The sequence below is a fragment of the Orcinus orca genome, chromosome 2 (assembly GCF_937001465.1).
Source record: "Orcinus orca chromosome 2, mOrcOrc1.1, whole genome shotgun sequence".
NCBI classification, from domain to species: domain Eukaryota; kingdom Metazoa; phylum Chordata; class Mammalia; order Artiodactyla; family Delphinidae; genus Orcinus; species Orcinus orca.
Genome location: NC_064560.1, coordinates 85,432,545 through 85,459,562, shown reverse-complemented (window position 1 = coordinate 85,459,562; position 27,018 = coordinate 85,432,545). Strand labels below are relative to the sequence as shown.

Below are 27,018 nucleotides of genomic sequence, written 5' to 3'. Positions count from 1 at the left end.
AAAGGAGCCACAGCTGGGGGGTGGGGTTTGGGGTGAGGGCTGAAGGGGGAGTGGGAGCCCATTAGCGGACAGAGGTGAGGGCCAGGAGCCAGAACAGGAGCCTCTGGGATGGCAGTGGAGGCACGTGGGGACAGAACCGGCGTCTTCTCCCGCTGCCTTCCCCATGTCTGGCCCAGGGCCTAAAGGAGGGCAGCCTTGAACCTCTGTTCAAGAACCGAGGCAGGAGCAGGCGGGAGCCTGTGCAGAGACGTGGATGCAGGGATGGTCTCATTGTTGGGGAGAAAGATGGTGGGCTGGCCATGTCCCCGAGAGGGCCCAAGGCCACCCAGGGCTCACCTGCCTCCTCTCTTCCCCAGGTCGTTCTCCGGGGGGTCAACAGCCCCGGCCTCATGGTAGTCATTGCCCTGGTGGTTCCCAGCTACAAGGAGTTTCGGGGAGTGGGGCCCAGGCGGGGGTGGGCAGGGAGGGAGGGGTGGGGGATAGAGGAGGGGGGAGGCTAGAAACCCGCCCTCCCCACAAGGCCCAACAAACCTCCCCACTGGGGCTGAGGTCCCAGGAAGCTGCCACAGCCCTGGAAAGGGGCAGCTCAGACCCTTCACAAGAGCAGGCTTGGAGTGGGGGGAGCCAGCACGTAGAGGGGAAGCGTCCTCAGCCCCTCCAAACGTGCCCCCCCATCCATACCCACCACATCCACAGTTCCCCTCCCACTCTAGTTCAGGGCCAGGCACCATCAAGTGGCCGTCCCCAGAGGAGGCAGCCTAAGGGTCCTCTCAATTTCATGACCTTTAGCCCTGCCTAGGAGTCCCCTTCCTCACCCTCCTGGAGGTCTCCCTGGCACCAACCCTGGCTCCTCCCCAGGCCTCTTTGGGTTTGGTGGATTCACAGTCCACAGGAGGGGCCTCAGTGAAGACCACAGAGAGTCATGGGGCAAGGAACCTGGGCGCTACAGCCCATCTCGTGACCAAGGCTTTCTCAAGGCTTGGACCAGCCACCAGAAGAACCAGTGTCCACCACCTGTCAGGGTGTCCAGACCTGAACTACGTGGACGACTTTACCTTTTCCTCTCTCACATCGATCCAGAGCACACGTGGGAGTCCTTGTCTGCCTGACTGGGCAGAACCAACAGTGCTGGACACCCACAGCACCCCTGTGCTGACCCCTGTCTCTCGCCTTCCTAGAGTCAATCAGGTAACCTGGGACCCGGCATCCCTGGGGCTTCCCATCGCCCCACTCTCCTTCCCTATCCCATCCGTGATGAACTTTGATGTTCCTCGGGTCAGCCAGGATGGGTGCCTTCAGGTATGGCTCTTTCCCTCATTTGCCCTCTCTCTGGCTTATACCGCTAGTAACTCACCGACTTGTGCATTCGTTCACTCACTCACTCAGTCAGCTGTTCACTTAACGATTAAGTAAGAGTTTACTGAATCCCAACCCAGGGCCATGCCTGTCTGTGCTGTGGAGAAGCTGCCCTCAGGGAGCCCTTGGTTTGATGAAGACAGGAGTCACACATGTGAAAAGGTTAAATATCAACACAAGATAATGTATAATTAATAACAAACCAGGAGGGACTCAGAGCTATAAAAATCAGAGGAGAGAAGACACATACTGTATGATTCCACTTACATTCAGTATCTAGAACAGGCAAATTCATAGAGACAGAAAGTAGAATTGTGGTTGCCAGAGACTGGGGGAGGAGAGAATGGGGAGTTATTATTATTTAATGGGTACATAGTTTCTGTCTGGGATGATGAAAAAGTCCTGGAAATAGATGGTGGTTATGGTTATACAATATTGTGAATGTACTTAATGCCACTGAACGATACACTTAAAAATGGTTAAAATGATAAATTTTATGTTATGCCTATTTACCACAATAAAAAAAAATTTTTTTTTAACCAGAGGTGAGAGGGATGTGAAGTCTGAACAGGTGTCCAGACATAGGACTCCTGAGTTTTTAATAGGGGAATGTTGGTGCAGAGCGATTGAGAACAAGAGCACAGGTGTGGAGATGGGGATGCATGGACATGATACACACCAGGGTTGGAGAGGAGGGTGGTGGGTTTGAGTATGTTGCGGAGGGGTGTGCAGATTGTGGCTGGGTCCAGGGCCATGGCCTCATCAATCTCTTCCCATAGTCTACACTTCAGTGGGACCTTGCTCCACACGACGGTCCCAACATTCCTAGGGGCCTTGAAGAAGAGAGCTTGGGAAGTCCTTCCTGTTGTCTGCCAACCAGAGTTCATGTCTGGCGTGGCAAATACAGAATGAGGTACCCCTTCGGAGCCCCAGCCTTCATTTAAAGGCAAAGACATTTGAAGAAGGCTTAGACACGAACAAGAGTGATGGTGATGAGGAGGGGTGGGACAAAGGGGGACTCGGGGGACAGAGGCTTCAAACCCAAACCAATCCTCAACCTGATTTCCCCAGAGTCATCTCACACGTGGCCCTGCATTTGCCCAGAAAATTATGAACCAATCAGCAGGCCGTCCCGAGGGGCAGGAAGCGCTGGCTGCTTTAATGAGCGAGCCCCCTCCCTACCCCGGGGCCTCTCTGGCTGCCTTTGCTGCCTAACTAGTCTGGGTGAGGGAGGTGTCCCCAGTGCCTCTTGCATGTGTGGGACTCGAGGCCAGGGGTCCAGCAATGGCAGGATGCTTGCTGAAAGTCACCTGGCACCATGGCAGTTGGGCCAGGTTGAGAACTCACTGGCAGCCGGCAGAGGTGCCCAGGTGCCAGCAGTGAGAGGACGGGGGCAGGCTTCTGTGGCACAGGTGGGGAGATGGGGGGAGTGGGCAGAGCCCTACCTGGAAGGGGCACCAGTCAGCAGCTCACACAGACTCCTGCCCTGTCCCCTCTCCAAGCATCAGTCCCCTCATCTCAGCTGAGCCGGTGGCGGTTGGACTAGGTTATTTCTAGGACCTGTCTCTCTGACATCTTGGGATGCTGTGATGTCCCACCAGTTGCCCACCATGACAAAACACTCTGGGCAGGGATTTGAGGGCCTAGCAGACCTGGGTTTGACCCATCTTCTGTGACTCACTGGCTGTGTGACCTTTGGCAAGCTTCTTAACTTCTCCAATTCCTGATTCCTACCTTATTAGGCTATTAGGAGAACTTACTGGGACAACCTGTGCAAAATGTCCAAGTCCAAGGTGGAAGCTAAACGGATTCAGACAGTTTCAGAGCTGCCCCTCCCCTAGTGCCAATGCCCCTTCTGAGGCCAGCCTCACCATTGCTCTTGTTACATTTGGCTACAAGTAATATAAACCCCAACTCACATGGACTTAAACTCTAAGGATATTTACTGTGGCACGTTGGGAGGGGTCCCCATGAAGATGCTGCCAGAATTGGTTGATGCCTGGGCTCAGCAGCATCTGCAAGGACTCAGGACCTTTCCAACACCCCTGGATTGCCATCTTCAGCCGGCTAAGAGCTCAGGGGGCAAAATGTTCCTAGCACCCCCCCCCCGGAAGACATGACCAAGACTAGAGGAAGAGAGAGCCTTCCCTTCCCACAAGCGTGTGTTTTTTCTTTTAATAAATGTATGTATTTATTTATTTTTGGCTGCATTGAATCTTTGTTGCTGCGTGCAGGCTTTCTCTAGTTGAGGCGAGCGGGAGCTACTCTTCGTTGCGGTGCGCGGGCTTCTCATTACGGTGGCTTCTTGTTGCAGAGCATGAGCTCTAGGCGCACAGGCTTCAGTAGTTGTAGTTTGCGGGCTCTAGAGAGCAGGCTCAGTAGTTGTGGCGTTAGTTGCTCCACGGCATGTGGGATCTTCCGGGACCAGGGCTCGAACCCGTGTCCCCTGCATTGGCAGGAGCATTCTTAACCACTGCACCACCAAGGAAGTCCCACAGATGGTTTTTATGAGGAGCTGGAAACCTCCCCTCCAGCTGCCCTTCAGCAGACTCCGTCCTCTCATCTTTTTTGCCAGAATTTGATCACATGCACTTGTTGACCTGGCCCAGGCTGTGGGACCCAACATAGGGTGGGACTTGGGCACTCCTGCCCTGCACCCTGTGCTCTTGAGGGGGCCCATTGCCCAACAGGTGGCTCCTGTTGGCCTGGCCTCCTACAGAGCTGATAGACCTCCTGGCTGATGAAACACAAGCAGTGGTGAAAAAAGCTGTCTGTGCCCACTCTCATCTCCTTGCTCAGCCCCCGCAGCAGTCTGTACCCAAGCTCTCACGGGCTCCTGTCCATCCCATAGACCTTGCTGGCATCTTCTCTTGCCCGGACCATTGCAGCAGCCTCCACTAGGAGATTCCCATCCCATCCATCCTGTGACAAGTGGCCAGGGTGACCCCCTGCCCAGGACTAGGTCCTACCCCTGGACTCCTTGTCCCTACCGTGGACAGGACAAAGCCCTCACTGTCAGCCAGATACACAAGGTCCTGTCCCCTCCAGCCTCCTGGCTCACTGCCCCAGTTCCCCCAGGCGTTCCCTAGCTCCACTGGATGACTGGCTGTTCACACCTATGCTGTCCTCTGTCACCTCCCAGTCTTTGCCTCTGCCGTACTCTGAGCCTGGAATGCCCTTCCACCTTCTTACCTACTGCACCATCCCTAAGGTCCTCCCCTCCCCAGGTTGGAAGTCATAGCTTTCCCCTCAGACATTCAGCTTCCACATCCCACAACTTGCTTAGGCCTCTGCATGGATCATAGGGATGTGTGTGTGTGTGTGTGTGTGTGTGTGTGTGTGTGTGTGTGTGTGTGTCCTATCCTCTTGCAAGACGATGAGCTCCAGAGAGGAGCAGGGTCTGGCTCTAGCTCTCCCACATGCCCTGCTGAACCCCAGAGGCCACTAGCATGGGGAAGCTGCCTACCAGCATTTGCTGAGTTCAATTGAATTGAACTTGCACCTTCATAGCAAAACATCCACTGTCTCCTTCCACCCTCAAAACAGGCTTTCAAACCATGGAGCATAAAATGTTTTCTCACCGGACAATGAAAAAACCATGTCCCAGAGAGGCGAAAGGACTTGCTGAAGGTCACACAGCAAGGTTGAGGCAAACCTGGGCCCAGAGCCTAGGTGTCCTAGCCACCCAGCATCAGCTGTCCCAGCAGCTACTCTTCCCAGGATGGCCACCACTACATCTGGGCAGAGCAGACAGCAGCAGGTGTGGGTGTGGGTGTAGGTGTGGGTGGGCCCTGGGGAAATGGGAGGAGGGACCATAGGCCCATGTGATAATGAAGGCTCTGTCCCCAGAGAAGGCAGGTCTGCCTCAGTGGCTGGGGGTTAATGGCTTTGCTGAAGATCACAGCTGAAGGTTAATCACATTCCTTATTGCACAGCCTGCCAGGGTCTTTCCCATAAGCAACTGTGGGGAGTGGCTTCCCCGCTCGCGGTGCTCCCACACACACACACACATGCCACCAGCACCTTCACCAGGTCCCTGGCATCAGACTCTGAAGGTGGTTTAACCTTGATTCCTTGCCCCACCCCATACACACATGAGAGAGGCTGACCCTCCCTCCCCAATTCTAGGTCTCAAGGGCTCTTTCCTCAGGGACTTATCTGGGAAACCATTCAGGAAAGGAGCTGTCCTTCCTGGGCTGGCAGACACTGTTTCTTGCTTTGTAGACTCCATTTAGACACATTAATAGGCCCTAGAGAGGACAGCCAGCGTCCATTAAACACCCCTTTTCCTGGGTGGGAGCAAGGGATGGGGCGGGGGGGGGGCTGTCACAGGTCCTCCTTGAGTGCCCTAGTGTCTGGCAGATGGTCCAGGCTGTGTGGATGCCCCTTGGGGATTCAGGAGAATGGCGTGGCTCTGGGAAGAACCTGGTTTAGGGATAAATCCTGAAAGGCCATCCCAGGCACCACAGAACCCAGGGAAGCTTCTCTGGCCTGGCCTGGTGGCCAAGTGGCTGTCCCTGAGCTGCCACCAGAGCCTGCTCTCAAGAACACTCCCATCACCCCAGTCACAGTCCCTGTATTCAGGGCCCCCTAGCCTCAGAGTGACTGCAGCTCGTCTCCCCAGGGGCAGGGGCAGACACAGCTGGGCCACAGGCTGGGCCTGGGAGAACAGGAGCACACACATTAGTGTGACAGGCATCAGGGCCCTGCCACGGTGGGGGGAGTGGACCCACACTGATATTTCGCGATCCTGCATCAATAACTCCTGGAGCTGGCTGTGCCTTTGTGCTGACCTTTTCGAGTGATGACTGATTCCCGCAGGGGAGCGGGAGGTGGGAGCGGCTGCCACTGTTGCTGACAGCCCCTGGCTGGGGGCAGAGGCAAGGCAGCCACTTGGAGAGTCTGTGCCAATGACCCCCAGCCCCTGCCTGTGTTGGGACCATGCAGGGCTGCCTGCTGGGTGTCACAGGCTGGTGCCTCCAAGTCCCATTCCTCACTCACTACCTTCTGGCCTTTGCAGATGCCGGACCTCTTTTCCCTGCAGTCCTCCCTCATTCTAGGTGTCCACACATGCCAGGCTTGACGCCACCTCCACATTTTTGCTTAGGCTGTTTTCCCACCCAGAATAACAGCCTCCCTCCCTTCAGTCTGCCAGATCTTCCCTCAGAGGCTTCCTCTGGTCCTGTTTCCTGCAAGATGGCTTTTCTGATCACCCACGGGAGTGTCTCAGATAGTCCCTTGTTTAGGGGCTCTAGTTATGTTGTCTTATTTTGTTGTTTAAATATTACCCACATGTGTGCTCCAGCTGTTGGCTTAGCATGCCATCAAGTCCCCCAGATCCCCTATTGAAGACCTGCCGTGGTTCCTGCGAGGGGCTGGGAAACCCGTGCCGGGAAGAGAAGCGCTGGTGACAAGGGCAGAGGTCTCGTCTAATTTGGCATCTAAGGCACCACCAGCCATGGGTGGGAACACGGGTGCAACTCTTCAGGAAAACAGTTTACCCAGGATGAATCAAATACCTTAAAATATGCATGTCCTTTAACTCAGCAATTCTATTTTGGGTACTTGAACTAAGGAAATAATTTGAGATACAGAGCTATGTATCAAAGAACATTCAATGCAGTGTTATTGAACAAGTGGGAAGGGAGAAACCGGGACACTGGGACGTGACAGAATATCCTGCAGCTACTAAAGCTGGGTAATTAGTGTTACTTAGGACTCTGGATATGCTTAGGTTTTAATGGTAAATGAAAAAGGCAGGATGTTAGGATGACAGTTATATGCAAAATAGGCATAGGGGAAAAGCTAGAAAGAAACACACAATCTTATGAACAGTTGTCTTTAGTGTAAGAATTTAGGTGGGTTGTTTTTTTTCATCTTTCTACTTTTCTTTTTTTTCCAAAGTTTCTTCACGAAGTGTGTATTTATTGCTTTTATAATCGGGACAAACATCTGTGACATATATAGACATGCACACCACCAAATATCTGGACGTCCTTTGATTTGGGAGAAGCTGTGGCCTCACCACCTTCTCCCACCTTCTCCTTTCAGCTGTCCAAGGCTGGGGGACCCCCAGAGCTGCCCCTGTGGAATCAGTTCTTCCTCTTCCAAGGCCGAGATGAAGCCACCAGCTTCTCAGAGGACACAGCCCTGGTGCTGGAGTACTACTCCTCGTCTTCAAGTAAGTGACCCCCGTTGCCAGGTCAGGGCCACCACATACCAGGACATGTGTATGGAAGGGTGTTCGGACCATCCTGCCTCTGCCTCCTGTGGGCGTGGGTGAGGGGTCCCGAGGCAGCCTCCCCATGTGTGCAGACAGGTTGGGGAGCCCCTGGCTGGCTTCCTTGTCCCAATGACAACACTGGGATATGAGCCAGGACACGTGGGCCCTATTCCCATACTAGACCCTCGTATTATTACACCACCACCCCGTCCACAGTACCTTTCAGGGAGGGGAGGAGCCCTCAGGGCTCACAGGGGGAGCTTTGCGCGGAGACAGGAGTCAGAGACCGGCTGATCCACAGTCCTAGTTCCACACCATAAGAGGGAAGCCCCCAAAGGACAGAGACAAGGGAGAGCTATATAAACACCCAGAGACACAGAATATGTTTAGAGTTGGTCTTGAACTCAGGAAGCCCTGAAGAGCAGAGAAGGAGAGGAGATTTTTGCAGGGAAAGGCCAGGAGGCAGGGAACAGGTGGGCGGTGAGGGATGGGAGAATTAGATGTCAGTTACCAAAGGATGGGCCCCGTTGGGACCTCAGACACTGAGATCCAAGAAGCTTGGGCTGGGGGCTTTGATGGGAATCCCAGAGCATCCTACCTCCACAGTGAAAGGCAGTGAACCATGGACCATCAACAAGCCCCTGGGTATCTCCGTGTTGCCGCCAAAGAGCCGTTTGTACCGCAAGATGCTGACAGGGAAGGGCCTGAATGGGCTGCGTGTGGAGAAGCTCCCCATCACCGTGAGTACCCACCACCGTCCCCTAGACAGGGTCCATGGCAGATCCACCTGGTCCCACCCCTCCCCAACCTGCTCCCCCTTGCCCCCACAAACAGAGGCAGATCTGGCTTCTCCAGCAGCTTCCCCCAGAGCCCGCACCAGGGAATCTGACCACTGTCAGGTGTGAGGAGTACCCCCAACACCAAAACTCAGTCTTACTCCCGGGCTTGTGATGAAATTGCCCCCAGACAACTTGCGAGGAGAACAGGGAGGCCCTAGGGGATAGCAGCAAGAGTTCAGACTTTTAACCAGCCAGACCTGGGTTCAAACCCTGACTTGTCCTAGTCCTCACTGTAGAACCTGGGGCAAGTTACTTAACCTCTCTGAACCTTAGAATGCCCATCTCTAAAATAGGAACGACATGCTGTACATTATTTCTCTGCATAGTGAGAGAGTCTAGAGCCAGACGGTCTGGTTCTACTACTTATCAGCTTACAGGACCATGGAAAAATTACTCGGTCTCAGTGACTTAGTTTCCCTGTGTGTAAAATGGGTTCATAGTAATAGTACTTTTCTCATATGGTTGCTATGAGGTTTTTTGGAGGAAATACCTGTAAAACACTTAGAACAGAATACGTTCTCAATAAGAATCAATGTGTTATTATGATCATTGTCTATTTCTATGCCACCTTTTTCCCTAAAATACTCTGGCCATCCTGACATAATAGACCTCAACAAATTGGAGCTTCCCCACTCTGCCAGGAGGCAAGTCTGAAGGAGCCAGTCAGGTCTCCTGTGGAGTTGGGAAGGGTAGTACAGAAGCAGTGAGGGTGAGCAGAGGTGGGAGACCAGCTACCGCCTCCCTCCCACTCCCTGGGCACAGCGTCCAGCAGGTACTTCCCCGGGGAATCTGAAACAATGGGCAGAGCAGAGGCAGAAGCTGCCTGCCCTGGCCAGTGTGGCCGACTCTTCCCTTCTCTTCCTCCAGGACACCAGGCTGAAAACCATAAATGGTGAGGTCCCCACGGTGGATCTCTCCTTCCAGCTGCTTTCCTCTGAGGTAAGACTGTGGGTCAGGGGAAGCTCAGGGCCCGGCAGCCATATGCCAGCTCTTGTAGCGTCTCCGTGGGTTCCAACCTCCTTCTCAATCGCTGGCCTTATTCAGGGGCTGCGGCCAGGGGCTTTTAGAAGGATGGGGCTGCTGCTTTGGATGGAAATTTCTGAGGGTAATTTAAGGCTTGCAAAAACTGAGATTAGGAAGAGAGAGTTGAGAACAGAGGGCCACTCAGACGTGGGCGTCAGCCTCTAACTCAGCCCAAGCCAAGCCTGGCTTACTGGGATCAAGATTCTACAAGCATGAACTGGAGACTAGCTTCTCTTGCTGTGTAACAAACTACCACAGACTTAGTGGCTTAAAACAGCACCCACTTATGAGCTCACACTTCTGTAGGTAGGCAATGCAATACAGCATGACTGAAATCAAGATACTGTCAGGGTTCTGTTCCTATCTGGAGGCTCTGGGGAAGAGTGTGCTTCCAGGCTCCCTTAGGTTGCCATCAGAATGCAGTTCCCTGCAGTTGTAGGGCTGAGGTCTCTGTTTCCTTGCTGGCTGTCAGCCGTGGGGGGGCCTCTCTCAGCTCCTGAAGGCCGCCCACATTCCTTCTCACAATGCCTCGTCCATCTCTAAGCCAGCAGGCATATCAAATCCCCCTCACACTGCAAAGCTCTCTGACTTTCTCCTCTGTCAGCAGCCAGAGAAAACACTCTGCTTTTAAAGGGGCTCATGCGATTAGGTCAGGCTCACTGATGAAGTTCCCATCTTAAGGTCAACTGTGTCATGTTAACATCATCACAGGAGTGAGAGCTCATCACATTCACAGGTTTCAAGGATTAGGGTGTGGAATCTTGTAGGCTCATTTTTGGAATCCTGCCCACCACAGCTGGGTTGCCCCAAGTTGAAAGTCCCCAGGGACTGAGCCCTGCCTGATGGATGGGATCGCTTCCTCTGTCAGCTATACCTGGGCTCCGAAGTCCAGCTTGGCCTCGGGACATTTGGCTCCAGTGCACCTGACAGGCTGGAATTTTCCCACTTTTCTCTCTGTGGTGCTGAGAGGGGCATGAAGCTGGGATGTGGGCAGTTGAGGACCATGACCCCCTGGAAATGCTTGCAGGGGCTGATGTCTTGATCAGCCCACTCCTGCTAGCTTCCCACGCCAGGAAACATAGCCACCAGCTCTGGGGTAATACTCGGCCCTGTCACCTTACCTGTGAAGAACGCAGGGAGTTCCTTGTTGGAGGGTCTGAGAGGTCCATCAGGGAAGGTACCCACCCAAAACTGTCTCCCCGCAAGGCCCCTCGTGAGCGCTTGAAACCTCCCATTAACACTCCCCGCCGTGGAATGTTCCACATTGCCCCGTAGAGACTCCTCTAATTCTTGGTGAGAGAGAGTTTGTTAGATATAACCTGACATCCACACCACCACCATCACTACCAAACCAGGTACATGATGGAGAAGTTACTGAGAGGGGAGGGGACACAGAGGCAGCAAAAGACCTCAAGAAAGGGGAAGCAGGGATCCCAGGTGTCCCAGATGGGAGCTCAACCCTCCATGGCTCTTCTCAGGGTCTAGAGTCTGTCAGTGGCCACTGCCAGCCCCTTCCTCACCTCCCCCTGCCTCCTACACCTTCGCCGGGGCACGTGTGTCCTGAGAACCGAAAGAAGTGTCAAGTGCCACTGGTCAGGGCACTGGGGGACCCAGGCAGGCAACAGGCAGGTGGGCAGGACACTTCCCCAGTTGCCCAGGGGCTGGGCACAAAGGTCTCAGTGATGAATTATTCACTGGAGCTGGGCTAAGTGCAGAATTAATCCCTTTCCTTCCGGCTGGTGGCTTCACTAAATTATCCCTCCAAGTCATGCGGGAAAATGCTGCTGAATTCATTTAGCTGCTGAGTGTTTTGATCTGGGTCTTGTGATTTTAGCTTCCCCTTCCCCCAGCCCCCTCCCCCTGGAGGCGGGTAAAAAAACCTTTCAGGAGTGGATTTCCGAGAAGAAAGGAAAAGAAAGGGGATCAAGATTGAGTGTGTACCAGGAAAATAGTACTGGAGGAAATTCAAATTCTGCAGCCAAGAATTCACACACACACACAGTTCTACACATACAGAGTCTCACACAATCACATTTGAATACCCACACGCAGACAATCACATATGCAAAGACATGCAACGCAAACATACACATCCCTCTGCAAGAGTGCACGCATTGAAGGCATATATACGTGCTCCCACACCCGAGCAAACTGACACACAGACGTTTTCACACCCGCATTGGCACACACAGAAGAGAAGTCTTTTTGTGGTTAAACTGTTTCTTGGTGAAACTATCTGAGAACTGGCCAATAACTGACTCACTTTGATTCTAGAAGCTTGAAGTCCAATTTGGGGGCCTTAATATGAAAAGCGAAGGTGGACTTGGCATAATCTTACAGCCATGGTACCCGGTCATTCATTCTTTTATCCCACATCTATTTGTTGAGGACTAGAGTTTTAGCTGCCCTTCTGGACTGCAGTGAGGAGAGGGAGAGGCCGGCAGCCGTGGAGCCCGTCTGCTTGAACTTACCCTCAGGCGTGGACATGGCTCTCTGCTGGTGTCTGAGCCCTTTTGTCATCCTCCTCCTTATGTGGAGGTGGGAGAGTGTTGATGAACAGATCAGATGGCGCTGCATCTGCAGCGTGTCCCCAGCTGCACTCCTCACCATCGCCTTCTCTGTAATACCACCGCCGTTCTCCGTGCAACGGCAAATCTTTGCTGAGCACCTGGCTGGGGAGCAGATACTGTCCTGGGTTTAGGAATCTTCCATTGAAAAAGATGAGAAACAGTCCCCGTCTTCATAAAACTTGCATTCTTAGAGAGCAGGGAGTGTGGGCCAGAGAAGAGCAAATCAATTCATGAGCAGATATCAGTTCACGATATGAGGCCTGATGAAACTCAAACGAGGTTACGCGATAGGGAGTGCTCAGACAGGCTCTTGGATTTGATGTGCTCTCTGAGTAAGGTTACCAGCCAAGCCGCTGTAACAGAGAAGACCCGGTTCCTTCCATCTTATTGTTTCACCTAAGGTGTTGGCCACCAATTCATGGTGAGAGGCACCCAGCTTTCATCTCTGCATTCCAGCCCGTGGGAAGGAAGCGCCAGACCTAGGACCAGAACTATCGATTCTTCCACTGTTTCAATCAAACACTGCTCAAAGCCCCAAGAGCCACTACCTGAAGCCTGCAGATCTTAGAGTCCTGTGGCTACTCCGTCTGCGGCGGGGTTTGTGATAATGGGCCTCTCAGGGCCCCTCGTCCACCTGGCTAACAGCACCATCTTAGGGGCAACTCCTTGCTCATAGACAGCTGCACTACAGAGAGGAAATGCTTCAGAACAAATGAATATGCCTGTCCTATTTGGGTACCTCCCACTTGAGGACACAGCCTCTTTCCTGAGAGCCTTCATGTCCTGGAGGTTTGGGTACAGGCCAGCCTGGTTAACTGGCATTTTGGGGAACACAGTTTCCCCACACCCACTGCTTCCATATCACCCGTTCTCAGAGCTCCAGGAACGAGAACATTGTGGAATTTCCAAATAGGCACAGAGATGTCTCTCCACAGCCCACCCGGGACAGAAATCTCCCTGAAGCCATCCACCACGGGTGCATCCCAGCCCCTCCTCTTGCTCTGCCACGTCAGGGGGCAGTTCACTACCTCTAGAAGCAGCCCAACCCGTGGTTCAGTGCCTATAGCTGATAGAAATGCTCAGCCCACATTGAGCCCACGCTACCTCCAGGGGCTCTCCCTCTGCCCCAGGCTCCTGACTCTGCCCTCTGGGGCTGCAGTGCAACCCCTGCACGCCCCCTTCCAGCACGCGGGCAGGCCGACCAGTCACAGTCAATGGCAAGGAGCGGTTTCTTGGTTTGGGATATCATGCTCGACGCTGGTTCTGCTGGTGATGGGTTGAGCTTTTTCCCTCTGATGGAACTTCTCTGTGGACACCTGCAGCTCAGAGTGCTCTGCCTTAAGCTAGGGTCGTGTGTGTAGGTGAGTACATACATGTGTAACTACATATAGCTACAAAAAACTAGAAAAACACAGACATCTGTGTATACACAGAAAACTTCCCTTTATCCCCTGTTCAGTGGGAGTTCACCTTGGAGGTCCATTAGCCTCTGAGAACCCATGAGCCTATGACTACTCCATATATACATACACAAATAAATGCTTAGTCTCCTCCATTCACCCTCTGATCTTGGCCTCTTCTCTTTGAAGAGTGCAATCTGGTCCCCCAGGAGTCTATGATTCTCCGGGCTAAGCAGTCTGCCTCTTTTAATGAACTGGTTTCAAGATCCCACAGCCTCCTGGGTGCCCTCCAGCTCGCAGACAACCTCTTTGAAGTGAGACAACTGACCCGGTTTCCTAGGCTGACTATGTGGATTAGAGCCTGGTTTGCACACAGTAGGTGCTCATTGTGTCGACTCCTGCCTCCTTGCCTGGAAATGTGCCTTCCCATGGGGTGGGACAAGTCCATGCTGTCATCTGGGTGTTCAGCAGCAGGTGCTCTCTTGAGGCTGGGATTTGGGATCCAGGGTCTTGCCCAGGCAGCGTGCCAGGGCATCAGGCAGAGGCAGAGCCTCTCAGATGAGCAGCCCCCTCTCCTTAGCCCACAGACTTGAGAGATGCTGGAGGATTCAAAACCCACTGCTTCTTTGGATTTGGCACAGAGAGCGTGCCTTTAAGGAGAGGATGAGGTGGTCCCTGCTATCCCCCACTGAGGGAAGGGGCGGCTCCCACAGCCCCATCTGACCTTTCCCTCCCTGTTCCCCTCTAGGGAAGGTGGGGTGCGGGCAGGTCTTTGATGCGGTGTAAAAGGCTGCCCCGGTGTTTTTATTCAAACCACTTTCTCTGGAGACCAAGTGGCTGTTTAGCAAATGTGGAGTGGAGGGCAGGGGACAGGCAGAAACATGCTGAGTTCTGATGAATTCTTATGGATTTTTGGAAAGCCACACATGTCAGGCCTGGGCTGGTCTTCAGAGAAGCCCCAACACAAGCCGTCCTCCATTTCCTCACCGAGCCCAGCTGCCCAGAAGGCCCAGTGTCCAGGGTGGCACAGAAGCCTCCTCAGCTGCTTCTATCCTCTGGGAGCTTCTGTTCCACCCCCAAGACTCCAGCTCTGAAAACACTACCGTAAGGATAATGATGAATCCAGAGAAAAATACCCTTTCCCCTCTTTTAACCTCACAACATCCCTGCCTGTCTTCCCTGCCCTACGCGCAGGCCCCCAACCTCACCCTGCGTCCCCTCCCTCCCTGTCCTCCCCCTCTCCCAGGCCACACGGCAGGAGACAGAGGAAAAGACCTATCCCTCCCCAGCTCACAGGTACACTTTTCCCCACCTGCTCAGACTCTAGGCCCAATTCAGAGATCATCCCATATGACCCAAGGAAGCTGGGGACAGGTGAGCGAGAGGGGAGAGCCCGTGCTTTTCCGGGGCCAGCCTGGCCCTTGGCTCACAGATGCTCAGCGTTGGGTCAGGGCTCCCCATCCCCCCATAAGAGGCTCCTGCCTGCTTTTCACAATGCCTGAACCCCTCCTGCAGATCCATGCTCCCCCAACAGTCTCTTGGTTATGATGCAACTTCCCCCATGCTCCCCACTTCAGGGAGGGCATTTGACACTCCCTCCAACACACAGGGTTTTACAGACCCTGCTTGCTCACTTCTTGTGACAGGGACCTCATTTCCTCTCAGGAAGCCCCCTCCAGCCTCTATCAGCTCCCTTGTAGACCTCTTCCTCCTATCTCTCTCCAGTTGCCTCCCCCAATCCTGCCTATTCCTTCCTGAGACTGGCTCCAGAGAAGTTAGCGCCCATGCCCAGGTCGGTCCTGTTGCTGTTTGCAAACTAGTTGTGTCATCTCCAGCCTGACCGACTCTCCCTCTGACTGCTCTTTGTCACACTGGGTTTCTGCTTCTCATCCTCCTGGTTGTCTCATCTTGACAACACTCTTAAAGTGTCCCCCCAGCAAACTGTGGAGCTGGATCAGTATTGGCGGGTAAAGTAGGACTAGCATCCTTTTCCTGCAAACACATTCTCCCCTTTGGTGCAGCCAAAGTCTATCATTCGCTTTATTCCTAACCAAGGTTGTGGGGTCCATTTAGAGCCTGGGAGTCCTGTCTGGTATGTGAGCCGCTGGCAGGTGGCACACCTTCACCTTGAACCTCTGCTGCTCTATTTTGAACTCACCTTCTTGGTCTCAGCATATTGTCTGGGCTTGAGATCGCTCTGGGCCCTGATGCCATCACGCGTCACACATTCACAGCCCCACGTCCACCCCTACTCCAAGCCCCGGGTCATCTGTGCATGTAGTTAGGACACTTTGCTGCAATGTGCACTAGAGAGCGTGCCTCCCTGGATCTGGGTTTGAATTCTGGATCTTCCACATGATCTTAGCCACCGTGAATTTTACTTTTCTATCCATAGAAAGGGGTTGTGATCCCTACCGGCCGGAAATGTAGTGAAAATTGAATAAGGGAGCGTGTGTAAGTGCCCAGCAAAGGTTCTTGCAGATGCTCAGTAAAGGGAGCGCTTACTATTGTTCACCCAAGTTGCTGACAAACACGCTGAACTCATCAGGGATGACGACAGAGCTCCGGGGGAGGGGAACGACAGAGCCCTCCTAATCTATCACTCGGTGCCCGCCCCGCATGACAGCTGCTCCACCAGATTCACATCCGTAAGGACATCGGGAGGCCTTGTCTGGTGCTGAAGATAAACGTCACCAGCGCCACATTTGGTCTCACAGCAATTTTTCAGAGAATGAAGAAATGGAGAAGAGACAGACAATCATCTCTCTAGAGGCCAGAGTCCTGAGCTGGGAGTTAGAGAGGTGATAGAGAAAATGAAGACCTGCTTCTTGGCCTGTGAGCTCCCAGGGCAGGGTGGGCAGGAATGGACCCAGAGCCATACTGCAGGCTTATCCTGAATGCCTCACCAACCACTCTGTGTTGCCTTGAGAATGTGAGCTTGTGACTCCCGGCCACAGATGGAGTGGATTGAGTCAGGATGCAGGGATGACTAAGGAACCGGACCTTCGGGCCTTCCCCTGGCCTGCTCTGCTCTCCACATGAGCCAAATGCATAGCTGATGGATTGAAGAAGGGGGAGGAGAGGAAGTAAGACAGGGCAGAAGCTTCCAGACCAGACTTCTCAGAAAGTGGGGGCTGCTCTTGGGTTTTTTCCCATCTCAAAGCCAGACTACCACAGCCTTAGACCTCTTTTTAGCCAAACCATGTGCACCCTTGGTCCAGCCAAGGTCATTCAGGCATGAATTCATCAACCATTTGTTAGATCCTTAACCTGTGCCAAGGAGTAAAGCACCCCAAAAGAATCATCACTCTTCATCTTGCTAAGGGTTCTAGTTGAGGTAGTTGCATCGTCAGGGGAAGAGTCATAGAGAAGCATGGTTTGCACTCTGCCTCAAAGAGTGGCTTGGAAGTAGGCAAGGCAAGGGTGCTTCTGGCAGAGGGAACCACAGGTGCAAAGCCATGGAAACACGACAGTGTCTGGAGTGCATGGGACATGAGGAAGCTGTTGTGGGCGGTGAGACTGGAGGGTTAGATGGGGCCTAGATTCTGGAGGGCCTGAACACCAGGATACAGGGTATATAATTCGTCACAGAGTAATAGGAAGCTAAGGAAGATCTTTGAGCAGCAGTAGGATGTGATCTGACCTATATGTTGGAAGGACCTCTCTATGAATAGGGGGAACCCAAGGGAAAAGATTAAGTGCAGAAAGACCAGGTTTCAGGCTAACAAGAGTGAGCCCACAGCCTATCCACTGAGCCATAGGCAGGGCTCTAGTTAATACTAAAATCCCTGCCAGAGTGGTTGTGAATCTGCCTGCCAATGCAGGGGACACGGGTTCGATCCCCTGGTCGAGGAAGATCCCACATGCCACGGAGCAACTAAGCTTCTGTGCCACAACTACTGAGCCTGTGCTCTAGAGCCTGCGAGCCACAGCTACTGAAGCCCACGCACCTAGAGCTCGCGCTTCACAAGAAGAGAAGCCACCGCAATGAGAAGCCTGTGCACCGCATCGAAGAGTAGCTCCCACTCCCGCAACTAGAGAAAGCCCGCGCGCAGCAACGAATAAATAAATAGACAGATAGGTAGATAGATAAAAGAATGGTACCTACATCCAAAAATAAATAAATAAATAAAATCCCTGCCAGAATTTAAAAAAAAAATCTTTCTCACTGGCTCCCCTCCTCTGACGCCACAACTTATTTTTAGATTAACCCTCTGACACCATTTTCTGGAGACTGAATCATGGCCCCGGTGAGGATTAACACTTGGACCCTTCTTGGCTGGAAGACAGACTCAGAGCTTCAAACCCCACCGCAGCTGCAAGATCACATGGTTTGTCCTAAATGAGACCTACGATATGCAGGGGAGGCAGCAAGCCCCCTTGGAGGGACCCGTTGAAACTCCTTCAGCTGAAGAGATAAGAACCTACAACTGCAGCCACAGGAAATGACAAAGCAGCGACTGACGGGGGATCCGCTGCACAGGGCTTATTATGGCACTTGCCAGCGGGCGAGACACCCTTATCAGGGAGAAAATTGCATCAGGCCTCCTGAATTACTAGCGATTGGAAGCAGATTTCTTGGGACGCACTTTGTTAGATACCTAATGAGCAGGATACAGGCGGGCAGAGCCCAAAGCCAGCGGGGCAGGGGACAAATGTCTTTGTTAAACAGAATTTGTCAGTTTCCGCTCCAGGCTCCCTGGGGAGGGTTCAGGGCCAGCTAATTGAATTAAGAGCCTGTGCGCTCCAGCAAGAAGGCTCAGGGCGGGGCGAGAGGCAGGCAGGCCGCAAGACGGGCACTTTCAGCACCGAGGACAGCAGCTGCAACTCGACTAGTCTGTAATTGCCGGGGCAGGCTGGAACAGTTGCATTTTGCATGATCAGGGACCTAGGGGATGGACTGGGTAGGAGGGAGGCAGAAGATGTTAGAGGAGGAGGGGGAAACAGGTGACCCAAGAATCCTCGAGCCTGTTATGCTATTGGCCTGGTCTGTCTCAACAGACCCTCTGCAGGCAACAGCGAGGGCTGAGAAGGAAGAAGAAGGGGTGTCTTCTCCCCACCATGCCCTCATGTGGTGTGGGACAGCTGCAGCAGGACAAGGAACAGTGGGCTGGGTGCTGAGTCTGAGCCAGTGCGCGGTCATGCATCACTTTGAGCTTTCAAAGTCGGTCTCCTAATTACAGTCCTAATGAAGCAGGATGTGCTGTAGCCACGGAGCCACAGAGTGAGGGGCCACTTGTCAGCCCCGAGCTGCCTCCGCAGGCAAGGCAAAGCCTGCCAAACAGAAAAGCAAATAAGCAGACTTGTGGGGTGAGCCAGAAGCCTCCTCCCCCACCTGGAGGAAGGCGGGAGAGCAAGGCAAGCCTGGGCCCGAATACGGAAGAGCTAGTCCCCAGAGATCCCCCCTCCTTCCATCCCCATTTTAGCATTGTTTCTCCCCCATTCTCCACCCTGACCCACCGCTTCCAGCAGCCCGGCTCCTCCCTGTAGTCTCAGACAAGGTCCCTCCCATGAGGAGCAAGGAGAGGGGGGCACAAGCCCCTCCCCGAAATGTAGGCAGACTGAAGCTGTTGAGTCTGGACAGGTAATGTAAGGGAACAATAGAGAGAATTTAAGCACTATGGGAGGCACTGTGGTCCTCCTGGGACCCCTTACCTCACATGACTAGAACAACTGCCTCTGACCTTCCCTTTGGGGTCTGCATTATGTGCAAGTGTAAAGATTTTTCTATACAAGTCGCCCACCCATCTTACCCCAAGCCCCAGGCTGGGATGGATCCTGGCAAAGTTCACTGGGAGACCTGCAGGGGTGAGGGCTGGGGAGGTAGTCTCGTGAAGCAGCTGTGGAAGCAGGTATAAGCCGGAGCCAGCCATGGAGAGGGCAGGGCAGGACCACTGAGTCTGGCAGAAGCTACAGGAAGAGCAGCTGGGGGTCAGGAGGGGGTGGGATGGGCAGAATAGACTGAAGGCCATAGATACTTGCCTTTCCTCCTTCTTGGGACAACACCCCTGCCCACCAGAGATTCATGGGGTGGTCTGGACTGAGGGGTCCGTCTCATTTTTATTTCATCTTTGTGATGAAATTAAATTAATTATACATAATAAATTTCAGAATCCACATAAAATTAGTGAGTGCCCAGTTCTGATCAGGGACCCAGTAAGTGTCAGCTCTGGGTCACTGAGCTGACCCACTCGGTACTGGGGTCACACAGGGTGGATGTCAGGGTGACAGGCTGTGGAGGAAGAGACTCTCTCAGCAGTGTGTCCCTGCTTTCAGAACTGATGAGGGCGCCTCTGGAGGCCTCTCCCTTGATTTCATTACTTCTACTTCCTCCCCTAACTGGATTAGATGGCGGTCTATGAAATCCAGGGCATCAAGATTGGCTTTCTGCCTGGAAATGAGGAGAAATGTCATTACAGGTCCTGAATCAGCATCTCACCCCAGCCCCAGGGGCCAGTTGGTCAATGGCGAGTCGGTCTTTGCCTTGGCTAGTTATTTCTTCCTTCCCTCTCTCCTACATCCATCCACCCACCCATCCATCTAATATACATTCTGTAGTTTTTCTGCTACAGCCAATCGCGTTCAGCTGTTCTGAACAGGAGACAGATGTGGTGCTTTTTCTTATCTAAAACACACAGACAACTAGGAAACTCCAAACCATCTGACTCAGATGCTGTACAGAGGGCATGTTCAGTGGGGAGCCTCTGAATGAATGAAAGTTACTGAGAGGAGCAGGTGAGAGAGACAGCCAGGTCTAATACCCAAGGACAAAACAGCCCCAGAAGTCTTGCTTATAAGGTTCAGTCAGTGCCAAAGTCAGCCTCAGAGTCACCCAATGCTTCACTCTTCCCACCCCAAGAGTCTTCATATAGCAGCTTTCTCCTGGTACATATTTGATGGTAGAGGGACTGGGGGATGAGGCCCAGACTGGATTGGATACCTCTGTAGTTGTATGAATGTCCCTTAATCTACTGATGCAAGACTGAAAATGCTTCTTGTTAATGAATTTCTGCACACCAAATTTATTTTTAAAGGGTAGTTATTTAAAGGATCCTAGAGGTAAACGGAAGGGTCCTTGTCCTGATTCATCTGGTTCATAGATGTGGTTTTTCATATAGAGCACACTTAAAGAGAGGCCCACCTGCACTCATTCTCTCTGTTTGTTCAGGGTCAGACATTTGGGCACTTCTAACCCTGAGCACATCTGTCTTTGTTGGCACTGTGCCCATTGTTCTATTTGCTTCTTTCTAGCACAACACTCTAGACAGTGGAATATTTGTCTACTGTGTGGCCAAGACAGGATTCCAACAGCTGACGTAGAGTGGAAGCGGGTCATCTCTGAGGTCCCTACCAACCTGAGTCTGCATGATTCTTTGAACAATGGGCACGTTTTGAGGGCTAACCATAGATTTCCAGCAGAGCTTTCAAATAACCTCTCCCCAGAGGGAGTATAAGACATGTCCCTAAGCCCGAGGAACTTAAAGTTTTGTCAGAAAAACAACAATGGCAAATAAGCCTGGAATTAGAGGACAGTGTGAGAGCAGAGAGAGCCAGCTGCTGGGCTGGGAGAACCCGGAAAAGCTTTGAGCAAGTGTGGGTGGAGGCCCTGAAGGCTTCCTGGAAGGGTTGGTATTTGAGTGGGGTTAAATTCTAAACAAGCAGAGATGAGAGTGGCAGTCATGTCAAGAGAGGAAGAAGAGAATGAGGAAAAAGAACATGGCTGGAGAAAGAGGCCCATCAGAGTAGAGAGAGAAGAGACACTGTTTAGTGGGTGAGAGGATGAGAGGATGACAAGGAGATGGAATGGAAAGCAAGTCCACTCTGCAAAGGGTGTCAGAGGAGCATGGAGATTTTCGAATCTTTGTTACTGCACCAAGGGTGGGAGTCATAGATGGCACGGTTTGTTTATTCTTTCAACAAATATTTCTTGAGTAGCTACAATGAGGCAGACACTAGGGATAAATGAGTTCCCAGCTTACAGGTAATTTGCATTCGAGCGTGGAGAAGCAAGGCAGACAGTCAACAAGTAAACACATTTTTTGGAAATGAATTTTCTGGTAGAATAAGTACTGTGAACACAGTAAAATGGGATAATGTGAATAGAGTATATTGGAGGAGGGGTTACCCTAGGTGGGGTGGGCCTCTATCTCAAAGGCAAGGCCTCTCTGAGATCACATCTGGGCTGAGACCTGAATGATGAGAAGGGGACAGGCATGTTAAGACCCGTGAGGCTCTCTGAATAGAGAGAACAGCAGATAAAAGGGCCCTGAGGCAGGAAAGAGCTCGGCTTGTTGGAGAAAAGGCAAGGACAGTGTGGTTAGAGCACAGTGAGCAAGGGGCCAGGTGGTGGGAGGTAGACAGGGCCCAGGCAGGCAGGGCCTCCTGAGCCATGAGGAGGAGAGGCTTGGGGGGTGTAGAAAGGCACGCTGATGGTAGAAAGGCACAGAGCAATGTCTCTGCACCTTCTCTTCCCAGAGGCCGGAAAACTTCTTGACACCAAACAACAGCAAGGTTCTGCCCATCCTGGACCCCAAGATCTTAGACGAGAAGCTGGGTACCATCCGTGAGTCCTGGTCCAAGGCCACAGTGAGCTCCACAACTGGCTCCAACACATCCACTTCTCAGGAAGCAGAGGAAGAGCTTCAGGTGCCCAAGATGTCCCGAGCAATGGTGAGTGTCTCCCCTCCAGGGCCAGGAGGGCCAGAGCGGGGATGGGGCCTGGAGAAGGGGCTTGCCTGCCACCTGTGAGCTGTCCACTCCTTGGGTGGCGAGTGGACCTTCCCTTTAGGCACACTGTATATATGAGTCACCCTAAACTGGTGGAGGCTGTGGAGTCTTCATCTTTGATGAATGACATTCACCTTTGAATGGAACTCTCAGGTGATTTCTTTCAAAACAACCCCTGCAACACTTGTAAGACTGGGTTCCTCTGACTCAAGTAGCCATCAACTGAGAACTTCCTCGAGAGCTTGTCCTCTGGGTAGTGGGAAGCCCCAGAAAGATTAGTGTTAACTTTCGAAAGAGGAAAGTAGGACTCAAAGCAAAGAGTCTTTGGTCTTTGGTCACAGAGTCTCTACCCTTGATTGTGGGAGTTGGTCTGTCTTCCCGTTACCAGTTGACAAGATGCTGGGAGAGGGATGGTGCAGGCAGCCGGCCGAGGTGATGCCTTAGTTTGTTGAGGGCTCAGTGCTGAGTCCTAGCCCCTTGATGCAGAAAGCTCCAGGACAGGCCACCGGAAAGACAGTCCAGTCAAAGGCTCCAATTGAAGTCCTGTCCCGACCACCATGGGTGAATTCATAAGTGACTTCTTCCCTTCGTCCACAGCAGATCCCATGGGGAACGCTGCTCCGGAAGATCCTGAGAAAAGGCCGGAGCCAAGGCCACCGAACCATAGGGAAGCCCTGGGCCTCCTCCTCCCAGGACCTGACCCTCTCCACCGACAGCCTTCGCATCTTCCCCTGGCACTTCTGCACCTTCCTGGAACATGTCCCATAGGACGAATAGGAAAGGTGCTGTCTGCTGGACGTGCCCAGGATGCTCCCACATGGAACGTCCCTGCCCACCCCAAATGGGACCCTCCCTGGCAGGTCCAGAGCCCTCCGAGGCCATCTTCTACACTCACTCCTCTCACCTCTGCCCCTCGGGAAGGCGGCTCCCGGGCCTGACCTGCCAGCTCAGCCATCAGTTGGGTTGAAAATAAAGATTCAGACCTGCCATTGGAGGCTTTGGGCGGCATGAATAAACCAATGCCTGCTGCCTCCACAGCCCGGCCTCATGACGCCCCTCTTGTGCCTCTGAGCAGAGGTAGTGCAGGGGAGAAAGAAGGAGGGGGAAAGGCCAGGGAAGGAAGGAAAAGGGAAGGCGCCATGGAAGGGGAAAGGCAGACAGGAAGGAAGGGGAAAGACGAAGGCATCCCTCCCTGGTCACTACCCTGCAGAGAGCTCAGGGCTCTCTCCTCCCCTCACCTCTCCAGCTCCGGGAGCCTCCCCTGGGATGTCGAGCCAGCCAAGCCTCAGGCATCACCCAGGGAGGCCTCACCTCACCGCCAGACGCAGACCTCACACTACCAGGGGAGTAGGATGAGCCTCTCATCTCAGCCACTGGCCTGTCAAGGGAGCAGTAGGGGCCCTGCTCCTGGTACCGTGCACGGCAGGCCTTCTCCGGTTTGGAGTCCAGTGAACATTTCTGCCTGGCAAAGGATCCAAGGTCTGAGTGGAGGTCCGTGAGTCTCAGGGTCTGGATTATTTGAGAGAAATTAGAGATGACTTAATATTATATATTCGCTTGGGGAGGTAAGATGTAGAAAGGGTTGGAATCGGCTGAGTTGGAATCTTCATTCTGCTTATAAAATGCGATGGTGATATTGTCGATGGTGAGAATGGGGAAAAGAAGGAGAAGAAAACAGAGCTGAGGGGGAAGGGCCTTGACATATAGGATGGACCCGATAGGTGAGCAATTCAAACAATATATATACTTTTCATATCCTTGAATATTTAAAGCATAATAACTCGGGTAGTAGGCCAGCTAGTGTGGCTCTTCTCTAAAGGATTAAACCATGGAGATGAAACTAGACTGCATTTGAGAAGTCAAGGTTAGCCATGAGGAAGAACCGTTTTTGAGCGAGGGGTTGAGTAAACAGAGGGCAGGAGGAGAAATAAGTAGCCCAAGGGCACTAAGACAGGATTGGGGGAGGCTCTGAGTATGAACAAGGGGGCTCAAGGCTGCCCTTTACCCTGTCAGAGACGTTGTGAGTTGTGTCTATATGGAGAACTAATTCAAGCATGCCCTCTCTGGGTATCACCCCAGCACTCCCATTGCGGGGCTGGTCCCTCTAGCCTCCCCTTGCTGGGCACCTGGCAAGGTCACAAGCACTGGCTGCTCTCCCTAGCTTGCTGTTGACTTAGGTACACTCAGCCACCACCTTCCTCATCTCTGGGCTCCAGGGCCCAGGCCAGGCCTGACCCTACACAGATGTAGGTGAAGGCTTTGGGGCACAGCAGGCCTGCCCCTCCCCCTTGCCCATCCCAGCCTGTCCCAGGCCCAGCCTCCATCGTATTCCCTCCTTGTTTCTGGCTTTTGGTTTCATTCTATTTACCCTCCAGCCCTGCCTCAGTCCTCCATCGCATCATTCTCTGTCTCTCTGTCAGCACAGATTTACCATGCTGGTTATTCCCACCTCTGCCTCGGTTGGGTCCTAGAGACTCAGCCCCCAGCTCCAGTTCCAAGCCCCTAGGCAGAGCCCAGAAGGACCAGAGTAGGAGCCAGACAAACATTCATGCAGCCAGTAGAGCCCAGTAACAAGCACTAGAACACGGGTGGGTAGCAACAGCACACAGCTCCATGACAGGTAGCGTGAAGCAACGGGTCACCGTTCCATGGCAACCAAACAAAATTACACAGCAGTCAGCGAGCTCCTGCGACCAACAGACACAACGACAAGCTACAGGACACGGTGCAGGAGCAGTGGAGTGTAGCTGCATAGCAATACCCCCAAGCCGTACAATGATATCACACGACACTGCACTACAGGAAGACGCAGCCATAGAACACGGCCATAAGCACGGAATACGGCGCGTACACTGTAGACAGAGTCACAGGACATGGAAAATACCTGACTGCCCTAGAACACATCTGGGTGGCAATGGCACTGTCGCAAGGTGTGTGACTCCTGGACGTGCGGTCAGGGAGTGGCCACCAGCAGCAGAGCCCGGGGGTGTGACAGTGGGCCCCAGTGACATGGCAGTGATTGGGCAGTGAGCGAACGATTAACTGTGTCCCTCAGGTCTCGGCCACTGTGTCCGGGCTGTGAGCCTCTCGATTCCAGGAGTGCCTTAGTCTGTGTCTGGTCTTGTAGCACATTCCCCAGAGCCCAAGAAACAATTCTGCCACTGATTTCCTCCAGAGCTTAATAGAAGATTGAACACTTTCTGGAGAAAGGATCACCTTGGGAACAGAGAAAGGAGCGGAGGAGACCAGGGTTTGTACCCTCTCTTCGGACAGAATGCCACAGGTGCTCGCTGCCCTGGGGCCTGCCAGTCCCACCCCACCACCACCCCCGGACGCCCTTACCCACAGTGTGCCCTTGGATCTGCCTTCAATCCAGTCAATTCTTCCTCCCTTTATCCGGGACACCTGATTTTGACATAGGCCTTTCAAGTTCCATTCTATCAAAGTGGGTGCAAAGCTCCAGTCCTGAGTGGACCCTCCAGGGTGAGCATCTTGTGGGTATGACCTTGGGTCAAGAGTAAGGCCTGGGCACAACTAGAGGAAGCCTTCACCTCCCTTCTGAGCAGCCCAGGGAGTTTTTTTTGGAAGAGGTGGGCTTTTAAGTGAGGGTGAAGAATGAGATATTAAGAGGCATCCCACACATGGTAACTCTCCAAACACTAAACAACGTGTAAGCATTCCCCGCTCATCCCCTGGATTCCCTGAGCCCACCTCATGCTGAGCCAGACAATGTCTTCTGACACGGGTGAGAGCCGGTGAGATGAGGGGTTCTATGCGGCCTCCAGACAAGCCAGCTCCATTCACCAGGGCTTGTAAAACCCTTGCCACTGCGCAGACTCCCCTTCCCCAGCAGCTGTATCAGCAGTTCCTCCAATCAGCCAGGGAAAGAGACACACACACCCCTCCGCCAGGTGCCCAGCCCTGTGCCCAACAGTGCAGGGTCCTGAGGCAGGTGGGGTGGGAAGAGGCCAAGGTTCTGAGCTCTGGGAGCTCCCCGGCAGGCAGGAGTGACAGAGTAGGTGCACAGTAGCCAGTAAATATTTGCCTTTCTTTCTTTCTCTCCTCTCCCCCGGCCCCCTTTTTTCCCCCTCCCTCCCTCCTTTCCTCGATTGCTCAGAGGAGATTTGGGGCAGACCAGAGGGCCCTCACACCAGCAGATGAATAATTGACGAGGGTTGTTTAAAGATTCAGTGGAGTTTCCCCAACCTCACCACACTGGAATAACTCATTTCTTTCTTTCTCTGTTTGAAAGCCTAAACCCCTCCCTTCATCTCTCTCCTTCCTGGTCCCCACGTGCCCGCCCTGCTCTGAGCATAACACTTTTGTTTCTCTCCCACTCCTGAGTCTGCTGAGCCCAGAATGATCCCTTGATCCCCCTCACCTCCTGGTTTTTTAGCGTCCCCTTCTCCAGCTGTCCTCACCGCCATTTAACCTGGTAGGTTGACTTCAGCTCCTCGGGACAAAGGGCCCCATTTCAAGGAGAAGGAGAAGAAGGAAGGCCACAGAAGCTGTAGCGCCTCCCAGGTCACACAGCAGCGGAGGTTGGGGCTCGGGTGACAGGAGGGCAGGCTTCCCAGCCCAGGGACTGCTTCCCTCTCATCCATGGGGAGAAGCGCTGGCTTTCCCATGCCTTCCCGGGGTGACTTAGAGCACTTTGTGCCTCTGAGCCTTGGTTTTTCTGTCTGTAACAGAAGAGAGCTGCTTACCTGCCTTACCTACTTCTGAGGGTCAAAGGGAGCAGGTGAGGGGCCTTCAGAAAGGGCTGGCAGTATAGCAGAGACACCTGTGAGCCTGGTCCTGTGAGTGTGCCCGGCGTGGCCCTATGGTGTGCAACCATCCCTGCTTTCTCAGGACTGAGGGGTCCCGGGACATAGGACTTG

At 53.2% G+C, this 27,018-nt stretch overlaps 1 protein-coding gene across 1 annotated transcript in view; it reads left to right on the top strand.

Annotated features, from left to right (window-relative positions):
* Window positions 1–27,018, top strand: part of CCDC33 (coiled-coil domain containing 33) — a 116,601-nt gene that overhangs the window by 48,061 nt on the left and 41,522 nt on the right. The window contains 6 exon segments of the mRNA XM_033440158.2: window positions 357–454; window positions 1,179–1,299; window positions 7,408–7,537; window positions 8,186–8,319; window positions 9,286–9,357; window positions 21,887–22,081. Of these exon segments, the coding sequence (XP_033296049.1) occupies window positions 357–454; window positions 1,179–1,299; window positions 7,408–7,537; window positions 8,186–8,319; window positions 9,286–9,357; window positions 21,887–22,081 (750 nt within the window).